General features: G+C 38.9%; 1 protein-coding gene and 1 pseudogene across 1 annotated transcript in view; one reads left to right on the top strand and one right to left on the bottom strand.

Moving 5' to 3' along the window:
• LOC142098491 (uncharacterized) overlaps nucleotides 1–12,764 on the bottom strand; it is a 182,959-nt pseudogene that overhangs the window by 75,667 nt on the left and 94,528 nt on the right.
• LOC142098027 (uromodulin-like) overlaps nucleotides 11,878–12,764 on the top strand; it is a 30,558-nt gene continuing 29,671 nt past the window's right edge. Inside the window, exon 1 of the mRNA XM_075180443.1 lies at nucleotides 11,878–12,001. Coding sequence (XP_075036544.1) covers nucleotides 11,878–12,001 — 124 coding nt within the window. The remainder of the gene's footprint in view (nucleotides 12,002–12,764) is intronic.

The following is a 12,764-nucleotide window of genomic DNA, read 5'->3' as shown; positions in this document are numbered from 1 at the left end:
ATGACTTAAAAAAAAATTCCAGACCCACTTTAAGTAACCAATCTGCCCCTGCTTAGGAAAGAGTAGGACAGGCCCTTTGGCAGCGTGGCATGAAAATCCCTCTCTACCAATCCTGGGTTTTTCCCCTGTGCTTTTATTTCCTATTTACTAATTTGAATGCACAGATTTTACCCTATGTAACTATCATGTGGGAGCTTTGCTCAAGGTGATCCTGGAAGATAACTGGCCACCCCCTCTTACAGTAATATGTAGTGTCACACATAATGAGATCCACCCTATACTGGGTACTATACAATATATTGCATAACTTTATAGTACTATATTTAACGATGATAGTGCATGAATAGTAACTTCAAAACAACCAAAGGCAACCAGTGTTTTCAAGTGGCCTTAAAATTTGCTGACAAAATAGTGATTGCCTTTATTTTAAGGTATGTTTACTTATTTGAATTATATTTAACCTTCCTGTATAATAAAAAGTTGGGCTAAACTTCAATAGTAATTGTTTATCAATAAGGTAAAAGTGAAAAAGCTTCTCACAAGTACCTGGCAACAAGCTTGGTGCTCACAAGTGACTTGTGTCATGGTGGTGCCACTATAAGTCAAACCATGTATGTTTTGTTTGTAAATCCTCTGAAAATGATGGTCCTTGCAACCATGGTCCTCTTACTTGGTCCTTGCCAATATAACTGTAAACAGTTTGTGTCTGTCTGGGGTGAGGTAGAAGATTTTAAGATACCGTGGGACATGGATTGAGGTGATTAAATGAACATACTCTGATTGTAAACTGCAATATAAATATAGGTTTATACTAAACTTAGATATGGATTGCACAGATAGACATTGAAATAGACATACAGGGGTTAAACAGCATGCATAGGGTGAACAGCACAGACAGGCAGGGGATGTGTTTGCTTTAATTGTTAAAGTACTATATATTATGCAGACTGCACTGTGTTTAATAAATAGCATGTGTATAATGTATCTATGTGTTACTGTAACAAGTACTTGTGAAACAAGAAGTTTAGAAGAGCAGATGCTATCTAGCTTAGTAGACTGTAATACAATTTTTCCCTTGTTGTACTACTGTAATATTTTGTTTTATTACATGCCTAAGCTTGTACCATAATTGACTTTATTTCTTTTTTGTTTACTTTCAGCAGTGTTTCACTTGCTATATTTCAGAAATATGAATACAGATTAACACCATTGGGTGAATGTATGAGCCTCCGATTTTTTTCAACTCACCGGAAATCGGCGACTTTGCAAGTAAAATTTAAAGCGGCGATGGCTTGTAAAGGTTGCCTTTACAAGCCATCGCCGCTTTAAATTATTCACAGCAAAGTCGCCGATTTCCGGCGAGTTGAAAAAATCGGAGGATCATACATTTACCCCCATGTCTTCTTATGTGTGATAATAGCATAATAAAAATAAAATAGAAATGAATGTACCACTTACAAACTTCCACTTTAATATAATGAAACTATGAATAAGATTGTAGTTATGCCATTAAACAAACTACTGATTTAATTATAGTTTTTTTTATGACTATTCTTCCACAGGTCTTGATTCTAGGTGCCAACACATGCGGCACTACATCTGATTACAATGATATTGCTTCTCGTAGCTATGGGCATGTTTTTCAAAATATCTACCCTAGTGCTAAAGTAAGTAGCAATATTTCTTAACATATAAATTTTTTGGTGAGACAAGTGCACATTTTATTTACAAGGCTTAGGTCCTGGACTATCATGATACAGTTGTAGCCAAAAAAATGGTACCCTTTAAGTTTTTTCTTCCAAAAAAAATTATAGAAATTAAAATAATATTTTTCATTCATTCCATTTGTGGAACACTGCTTACTATGGGGTATAGAGGGCACTGTGCTGGGAGTAAGACACATACTGCAGCAACTTCACATCCCAGTCTCTTCCAGCATAGCTTAGACGAGGATGGCTGAGGTCTCCCTCCAGCTACTGACAACATAGTGCCTCTGCAGAAGAGAAAGAGGCACAACAATCAAACGGCATTGGATCATCAGATAGCCGGGGGGAAGGTCTGATGGGTGCTGGGCAGGGTAAGCACCACATCGGGACATTTGTGGCACAGAAGACAGCCATGATGGGGCTGGAGATCGGGGTGCAGGTGCTTTCTTCTACCAGCAGTAGCACCTCCCTCTTTGGCGGGAACCTGTACTGTAGAGGTCGCCATTAATCACTTCCTCTCCTTTGTAGTGCCTGGCTCCTCCCCTACGAGTGGGGAAAGATTATCACTGCATGATGGCCTGTGTGGTATTGTGAATGTGCTCTCATGCAGCCATTTCATACTCTATTTGTCCTAGCTGCGTGATTACAAAACACATCACTGTTGCAATGTCTGTTTATACTAGGGATGTGCACCGGCCACTTTTGGTGTCTCGTGTTTTGTGTTTTGGATTTGGATTTGCTTGAGGTTTTGGGTTCGGATTTGTTTCACAAAACACCTGACGAAAGGTTTTGGTTCGGATTTAAGGTTTTGGCTTCGGATTTATTTTGAAAATAGCATAAAAAGTGCTAAAAACCAGTTTTGTGGGTTTTTTTTCACTCCTACGCTATTATTAACCTCAATAACATTCAATAACAATCATTTCCACTAATTTCCAGTCTATTCTGAACACCTCACAATATTGTTTTTAGGCCAAAAGGTTGCACCGAGGTAGCTTGAGCACATAATGCCAAAAAAAGAGGTACAAGATGGAATTGTTCTGGGCCCTCCCTCCCACCCCTCGCGAGATTCGACGCGAGACTTGGACGACAGAACCTCGTTTTCAATTTTTTGCCCGCCGGAAATATCCGAGCAGTGCTCGGATCCCGTTCGGATCCGCACTGTTCGGGTGGGCTCGGATTAGCGGAATCCGAGCCCGCTCATCTCTAGTTTATACTGCCACAGGCACCTGTCAAAAGTGTAAAAATAGAGAAATGTTAAAAAAAAGCACGTGGGTTCCCCCGCCCGGCCACTATAAACCCTAGTGCTGCCAGCCTACTGCTGTTTGCATGAAAATGGGAGAAAAATTGGCATGGGGTCCCCCCCGATTTTCACTCCAACAGCACTAGTCAAACCAGACTGGGGTGGGTGGCACTATAGCAGGGGGACACGCGGCAGGGGTCCCCCTGCCATAATGAAAACCAACCCCAGGCTGTTCAGCACTGGGCTGGAATCCCTAGAGAGTGGGGTCCGCCAAAAAAAAAACAAGCGGACCCCCCCCCTCCAGGAATACCCAGCCCGGTGCTGAAAGCACTAGGGCTCTTCCTACACCCTGGGTGGTTTGTGTAGGATAATAACTACGAATCAGTGGTTAAGAAAACAAATGGACGCCATTTTGTTTTGTGGAACCATTTTTGGATTAAAAGCTGGTGATGAAAGAAGAAGAAATCTGATTGGTAAGTATATTGGGTTTTCTTATTTTTAATAAAAGTCTGTGATATGAATGAAGGTGTTTACTGTATTTATTGGGGTTTAATTATTTTTAATAAATGTATGTAGTTTTAATGAGGGTGTAGTGGTTTTGTAAACATTTTGTTTTGTGGAACTACAGGTCTCAGCCAGCCATGGGTGTCAGGGCATGTTGGCACTTGTGGTTCTCCAAGTGCCAGCATTCCATGGCTACTAAGGGTATGCTGGTGCCTGTAGTTATACAAGCATCAGTATGCCCACACTGTTTATGGCGCCTGGTCTGGCTGGGACTTGTAGTTCCACAAAACTAAATGGCGTCTGTTTGTTTTTTAACTACTAATTCGCCATTATTACCCTACTCCCACTGCCCAGGGGTGTAGGAAAAGCCCTAGTGCTTTCAGCACTGGGCTGGGAATTCCTAGAGGGGGGTCCGCTCATTTTTATCAGCGGACCCCACTCACTAGGGGTACCTGAAACAATAAGAAAGGTACGCCAAAAGCGCCATTGCACCCTTAAGAGCAAGAATAATAGAGCCGGAGTTCAAAGTCACGTGATTCTGTGCGGCCGGCTTCTTAAGCAGTAGCAGTTATTGAAAATAATTTTTTAAAACAATCGATATTAAGAGCATGTCGGGATCCCGAGACTCGCAGTGAAGATGTCGGGGTAAGTGTTGTTGTGGTAGTAATTTTCAGGAACATGACTACCACCGGGGTGGAGACATTGTCGCGTCACCATAGCCTCGCTCCCACAATTAAAAGCCAAAATTCACGGCATTGAAAGGAGGGGGCAGTGCTTAATAACGCAATTAAGCCCCACCCCCTCCATTCAATGCCATGAATTTCAGCAAATGCGGGAGCTTTGCCTACTCTTTCGGGAGTCTGTGAGGACTCCCTGAAATTCGGGAGCCTCCCGTGAATTCCGGGAGAGTAGGCAAGTATGGCATATTGAAATGTGATGGATAATAGCCATAAAAGATAGAAATCAGCTTTTGGGCTTTATTTGAAAGATGAAAAATACTGTGTGTTAAGATCCAGTATGCACCCTTCCAGACCCTGCTGGGATTGGGAGGGAGCATTTTAACATAACTTTAACATTTACACATGTATGTGCACTTTTGGTGTGAGCCCTATTTGAATTGTTTATAAAACAATTATCAATATACTAATTATACTGTAATACTGTATATAGAGTGTCCTCTAAATTCATTGTATATATTAATTTTGATGCCATCATTTATTTTTTTATTACAGGTAGCGGATTTCGTCAAATTCTTCATTCAGATTCCACTTAACAGCACAACACAGTTGTTCTCTGCTAATAATAACTATTATTATTATTATTATTATTATTATTATGGTTATTCTTATTATTTCCAAGTATTAACAAACTTTGATGCACTAATAGTATCTACAGCATGTTCAGGCTGTTCAGTCAGCCTATACAATAGTTATGGTAAGAACATAATGTCTAATAATGTTTTGATACGGCGGTTGTGTGTATGCTGTTCAGTTGTACTACACTTTCAGTCAGACGCAATGTTTGGGAATGACTGACCACCAATGGCTGTGTGATATTGCACATTCATTCCATCAAATACATTTAATTTCATCAAGGAAGTCATTGAGGCTCCGAAAATTCTTGTATCAAGGCTTTTTAATTTAATGTAAAGTCCACACCAACAGTAGCTAATCACAGTCTGGCATAGAGAGGGTGCTGGATTGCTGTTATCTATGGATGTATAGGTCTCTATTTTTATTAATTACAATTACAACTTTTTCTGATGATCCATATGAACTTTACTAACCAGTTATCCAATGCAAGTAATTCTACTTCCATTTCAATTTATTTGCTGCTACCAATGGTTTTAGCAATGGTACTAAATACGGCTGTATTTAGAGGTGATGCCACACTTGGCATTGTAAATGTATACACCATAAATTATGTATTATATTTGTAGATACATATACTCAATAACCTGTTACATTTATATGCTTTATTTTATACAAATTGATCATATTACCATTTAGTTTTTCGTATTAAAGTGTTCAATATGTTCATTTTTTATATAAAGACATGCTAACAACAAACATTTATCTAAGACTGTGAGCTACCTCCAAAAAATAGACACTTGGGGACTGATTCAATTCCATTCTCAAATTAGGCGTCATTTAAGTGTTTAAATAGCATGCAACTTGTGCGTAGTTCCACCCGTATTCAAAAATCAAAGTGTTACTTAAGATACATTACCTAGTATATGGGTGGAAATATGCTCTGTATAAACAGTACTCTCTGAACGTAGACACACATAACAGACTTAAGTATACACATATGCGTATGTTCAATAATTTCACATCAGAACGCAAATAATTTATTTTATGATAAAATAAAAGTTATCAAGTACTGACAATATAACAAATTAGAAGTCTTTTAAATATAATTCATTTTATTTTTAATATAATAAATTACTTTACAATAAGCAGCTAAATAATTAACTCTTCAATGTGTACAATGCATACAATGCATTTTGAAAATAAATCTAAAATGCAAACAGTGGTTCTGTGATAGCTACTGAGAAGCATACATGTAATTGTTAAGTCAAAGTCTATGCCGGGTCAGTGATCACTATCATCTGGCATTTACAGGTGTAAAATATATGGATGAAAACAAGAGTACTTACTATAAACTGGTTGGGTACAGCATATCGATGCTGACTAACCCAACAACACTTACCCCGACATCTTCAATCCGAACGTCTCCTTCCCGACGCAGTATCAATGATGACTCTTGTGAAATGCGACTTCAACCAATCGTGATGTAGGAAGAAGCCGGCGGCACTTAATGACATCACTGACAAATGCGACGGTGTTATCACTGCTGTTAAGGGGTTAATGTAAGTATGCGGCGAACGTTTATGTACACTACAATGTAGTTTATAAAGGCTTCTACATAGTACATCGCCGTAAGTACCGCCGGCTTCTTCCTACATCGCGATTGGTTGAAGTCACATTTCACAACAGTCGTCATTAATACTGCATCGGGAAGGAGACGTTCGGAGTGAAGATGTCGGGGTAAGTGTTGTCAGGGTACTCAGCATCGATAAGCTGACTACCACCGATATGAACACAGGATTTGAAGTGGCTGTATCTGTGTTAACATTACTGTACATGGCCTACACTAATACGTCCCTTTCTTCCCCTTCTCAAGTCATAAGGGATAAATGTCAGGAACATGCTGGTATGAATTACCATTTTTAGGCATGTGTAGTGTTGAGTTACGCAAGATTTGCTACACAAACGGATATATACCTGTAACTAAATCAGTCCCTTAATACCTAATTTCAATCTATATTGTTATAATGATTCAGTCATATTTGTGGTATTCCTGGGCCTATTCAATTTTGTTACGGTTGAGACATACGATACATTGTATATACACTGTACACTGTATAAGTTTGTAGAAAACTCTCAGAACTTTCTTTTTTTTTTAGGTGATTTGACTGTTACCAAAAGTATCTTGTCAGAATCGTGGGGTTCATTATTTTATGTGGAAAATCCTAGTACTGGACTTTGGACAATGCAAGTTTATCAGGGCAGTACTTATTCTATACGTGTTCTGGGATTTAAAGGTAATTTACAAATACATGTACATTAACCTCATAATAATAATTTGTGTAGTATAGCTTTGATTTTTATGGAATGAAGGACTTGTTTTTTGCCCCTATTTAATTACCGTTAATACGGTAACTTTAACCCAGATTCTGCTCACTGCTCTTTGAGCTGCGAGCAAAAAACAGTCTTAAAGAATACTGTATTATTGGTAATTATGCACACTATTACCGTCATATCGGTAGTAGTACGCAGGTCGCGTTACTTTCGGCAGTAATGCGGCAAATTAAATTCCACCCATAGAGTTTGACTATGTATATAGTAGAGCTTGTGTTTTATACATTATTGATGATAAATTCTGAGAATGAATGTGACAGACAGTGATATACGTTCGGTTATATGGAGCTTATTTTGATATAATGTGACAATGTGTTTGGATTATGTTGCATAAAAAGGAATTGTATACATTTGGTAGAAACTTGTGAGATAGCACAGGTGATTAGGATTGACTGGTATAGATACTGAACTAAATATTGCATAATCTGTGGGTTTATTTTGGCATATGAGTGTGTATGCAGACAATAGACAACAAGTCCAACATTGTCCATAGATCTTGTTAACATGATTTCAAGATGATTGACATTGAATCGAGGTTTAAGTTGTATGTGTATGAGTACTGGAGCATATGTACCTGGACAGGGATATATATTGTCACACGCCACCACCAGTATCCAGTTTTTACTTACCGGTCTGAGTGCAGGGTGTTACCATGCAGGTATGTAACCTCTGCTTCAAGCAATTCCTGATTCTCTGAGTTTGCACTCATGTGATCTCTTGCATCATTTCCTGGTTTCAGATATGTGGTTCCTGTTACATGACAAACCCTCTCAGCTTTTTTAGTTCCACTCTGTGCAGTAATCACTGCCAGGGTGTCAGGTCTTACACGCTCAAGCTTTCCCTGCTGTTTGCTGCAGTATAATAATTTCTGTGAATTGATTTTGTTTGCCTCTCAATTTGAACCTGTGTCTGTGATCCTGACTTCGGCTTGTCTCTCATTTGGAAGCTTTGCTTGTGACCTCGACCTTCAGCTTGCTTGTGACTTTGTTACTGATTTGGCCCTACCACCTGACAAAGTCCATACCACCTTGCGGCAGTTCCTGGTGAGGACCCGGGGTTCCGTTTGATTGCCTGCCTCAATCCTGCCATTTTCAATCCAGACTGACGAACAGGAATCCTAATTCCCCAGTTTAAAGCGTTTAGGATTATTGGGCTATTGCAGCACGATATATAATTTAGAGATATTGCAGTCAATATGGGAATTGTAATGATTTCTGGAAAACATGCACAAGCACAAATACACATATACATGAAGAAGATACCTATGCACAATTAGTAAGAAATTAATAATATAAGTTATTTTACCTACACACCGATTGTCATAAATGTTGAACTATTACATGTACCTTGTAAGATTATATTATTGAAATTATACTGTTACATTCTTGTATAAGTAAAAATTCGATTTTATACATATTTATCTTCGTTGTGATTATAAATTGTATACTGTTTCGAAACAGCAAATATTATATAGAGAACTCTGTGAGGATTGGAAGCGAATTCAAAAATGATTTGAAGTAGGCGTGTCTTAAGAGGAAAACTGGAAAAACATATGGTTATGTAACAAACGAATGCAGGAATGACATATGTGCAATTGAGGCACAACCAGTTATCTTTTTAAATCCTCATTTTCCCAAGTACCCTTCAAACAGATTGCTGTCATGGACACTCTTTTGCAGGGTCCATACCTGCCAACCTCCTACAATACCTGCCTGCAAGTAAACTCTTGTTCTCCCTTACTTGAATTATGAGGGGTTTATGTGCTGCCTCCCCACCAATAGCAGTTTTAGCATATGTCGAAAAAAAAGAAATGGCACCATGTGCAGTGGATCGAGTTAAGAGTTTCAACCTGTAAACTGTTGCCATCGAGAACAGTTGGTGCCTGTTTTGCAGGCATTTCTTTATATTGCTTTTGTTATGTATACTGCAAAAAGTTATAACCCTCATTTCTTGCTGAATACGTGATTTATTTCAGGAAATCAATGCTTGTCTATTTCCTCCTCACTATATTGTCAATACTGATTAGCAACATGCAATACTAGTGAAAAAGTTACATCTATGTAACAACAAAGATTTTTTTAGAGAGGAAAAACAATTTTTGTAATAGCAAGTTATGGAGATTGAAATATAATAAATAACTTTAAAAATTATGCAACAGAAATGACAAGTTAGCAAGAGACAGGTTTATTAACTTTCTATTCATAATTTGTAATTTCTGTTAGGTAATTAGAGCATTTCCAATAGGAAAAGCTACTGCAGTAGAGAAACAAGTAGGGTGCTTACCTGAAGCCACAGCTCCAAGGGATAAAATCGTGAAGGCAGCAAGAAAAAATGCGGAGGTGGATGTCATTATCCATCTAGGGACGAATGATCTGGCTAATGCTGAACTCATGGATATAAAAGATGAATTGAGAGATTTAGGGACTGCTCTACACTGTAATATTTTCAGCACTATTGCCAGTACACAGAGGTCAAGACAGAAGTCATTGCATCAGAAACTAAGGAAGTGGTGTAATGAGAAGAGATTTTGAAAAATAGACCATAATCATGCCATCTGGCAAGATAAGGGCTTACGCAAAATGACACCCTTCCACCCAGAATACCAAGTGAGCAGTTTGGAAGCTTAATCAGGAACAATTTAAACTAGCAGAGGGGCGCAATGAACTAAATAGTAAAAAAGCAATCACCCCCCCTCCACAGCAACAGAAGTCAATGCAGATTAAAACAAAATAAAAATAGGCAGAGAGATGAACAAAGCTAGGAATAGGAGATACACAAACAAAACTCTTAAAGTTATAAATACTAGTAGTTTAGATAGTAAAACCTGAAAACTAAGTGCGATAATGACAAGGGATGATCTGGATATGGAGTCTTAGTGCAATGAAAATCATGACTAGGACATAGTTATACTTGGATATAATTTATTTATGAATCTATCTGACGTGAACTAGGAGGGGTCTTTTGCAAATTCCACTAGAAATAGGGACATTTTCAATTACTTGCATGGAGCATCCTTCAAGCAAATGTAGAGGGAGCCCACTTGCAAAGGTGCAATATTAAACTTAATTCTTACAAGTGGTGACAGAATATCTGATGCAAATGTGGGTGAGAACCTAGGATCCAACGACCATCAAGCAGTATGGTTTAGTATAAAGACAGAGACCGTCTCATACCACTCAAAAACAAAGGCGTTTATATATTAGGAAGGCTGACTTTATAGAGATGGGAAAATGTATAAGTGACTCTTTGGCAGAGTGGAGGAACTTGAAAGGAGTGCAGGAGAGTTGAGAAAAATTAAAAAGTGCAATACTAAAAGCAACTGACCTTTGATAAAGGGTTTGGGAAAGCACAAGGATAAGGAAGCCAGTGTGGTTTGCTAAAGAAGTAGCAAGTATTGTGAAAGCAAAAAAGATGGACTTTAAGAAGTATAAGCAGACTCAGAAAAATGAAGACAAGGAGGTGTATCTTTTTATACAGATGGAGGCTAAGAAGGTAATCCGATGTTCAAAGGCACAAGCTGATGAGAAAATGGCCCAGTCAGTAGATAAAGGGGTCAAAACTTTTTTAAGTATATAAGTGAAAGGCGAAAAACAAAAAGAGGAATAATAGGACTAAAGACAGAGACTGAGGGCTAGATTTACTAAGCTGCGGGTTTGAAAAAGTGGGGATGTTGCCTATAGCAACCAATCAGATTCTAGCTTTCATCTATCTAGTACCTTCTATAAAATGACAGCTAGAATCTGATTGGTTGCTATAGGCAACATCCCCACTTTTTCAATCCCGCAGTTTAGTAAATCTAGCCCTGAGAGTCTTGTTGAGGTAAACAGTGTAATTGCAGATCATCTAAATAATTATTTTCACTACAGAAAGAGAGGGGAAGGGGCCACAAATCAGTTGCAAGTATACGTTTGCTGAAAGTCCTACAATAACTCTCATAACTGAAAGTGGATAAATAAATTGGGCCAGATGGGATACATTCAAGGATACTAAAAGATCTTAAAGGGGTGCTGGTAACACCAGGAACAGAATTATTCAGCCAGTTACTCGCTGCAGGAGTAATCCCAGATGACTGGAAAAGAGCAAATGTAGTCCCACTGCACAAAAGTGGAAGCAAGGAAGAGGCAAGCAACTAGTGATCAGCAAGCCTTACATCAGTATTAGGGAAGTTGATGGAAGCACTCTTAAAAGAAAGAGTTGTAGAATATCTAAAATCCAGTATCTTACAGGGTCCCAAATAGTATGGATTAACTTAGGAGAGATCGTGTCAAACAAATCTTGACTTTTGTGACTAGATAACTACAGTAACAGATCAAGGAGGCACCATATATGTACTTTATGTAGCATGTAGTAAGGCTTTTGACACTGTCCCACATCGCAAATTGTTAAATAAACTCGAAAGCTTGGGATTGATTTCTAAGATGATTGAATGGATAAGATCTTGGGTGCAGGACAGAAAACAGAGAGTTGTAGGAAATGGAGTGCATTCACAGGAGGGAAAGGTTACAAGGGGATTACACCAGGGATCCTTACTTGGACCTGTGCTTTTTAATATCTTTATTGGTGACATTTCAAATGGTATTTAAGGGAAAGTATTCCTTTTTGCAAATGACACAAAGCTATGCAACAGGGTAGACACACCAGGAGAGGTCAAACAAATCATTGATGATCGAGGTAGACTAGAGGAATGGTCAAGAGTGTGGCGACTACAGTTTACTGACAAATAATGAAAATCCTGCACTTGGGTCTCAAAAACCCAAAGGCTAAATATAGTATTAACAACACTATAATTGAAAGCACTGAGAAGGAAACAGATCTGGGAGTCACTATTTCAGGTGACTTAAGGGCAGGTAAGAAGTGTAACAAAGTAATGAGAAATGCAAATCAGATGCTTGGCTGAATAGAGAAAGGAATCAGTAGCAGAAAGAAAGGAGTAAAAATGCCACTGTATAGGTCATTTGTATTGCCTCATTTAGAATACTGTGTTCAGTTCCGGAGGCCATATCTCAAGAAGGATATAAATACATTAGAGACTGTACAACTAAAATGGTGAATGGCCTACAGCACAAAACTTGCCCAGAAAGAATAAAAGATCTCAATAAGTATAGTTTTGAGCAAAGAAGGGAAAGACGGAACAAGTACAAAGCTTTCAAATACATCAAGGGTTTTAACGAGGCACAGTAGGAAAACATTCTTCAAAAAAAGAGAAGTACTAGAACATGAGGATATGTGTAGTGCCTGGGGGGAACAGGACAGACGCAACCCAAAAGAACTTACCTTGTAAACGATGGTCAACTCCAGTCCACTTCCGATATCCCAGCTGCGATTCGATCCCTGCAGATCCGCAGCCGCAACCCTTGTCACCTCCAACCATGTCCCTCTAAGAAAGAGACAGAGATTACGGCCGTGCCTACCAGGTAAGGGCTGTCTGAGAATACGGCAATGAACAGGGACACTCTCAGTCCAAGCCCCCTTGCCGCCTCCTCACTTTGCTCTTGCCAAGGCACGGGGGACTACAGGCACTTGAGACCAGGACTAGTCCCGCCTCAAGAACCTCGCACACCACCCGGTGAGGGCCTAACTGAAAGGGGGAATCGAGCGTGATACTCACCG

Source organism: Mixophyes fleayi, chromosome 7, assembly GCF_038048845.1.
Source record: "Mixophyes fleayi isolate aMixFle1 chromosome 7, aMixFle1.hap1, whole genome shotgun sequence".
In the NCBI taxonomy this organism is placed as follows: Eukaryota; Metazoa; Chordata; class Amphibia; order Anura; family Limnodynastidae; genus Mixophyes; species Mixophyes fleayi.
The sequence above is the reverse complement of the archived record's forward strand: the minus strand, read 5'-3'. Positions and strand labels throughout refer to the sequence as shown.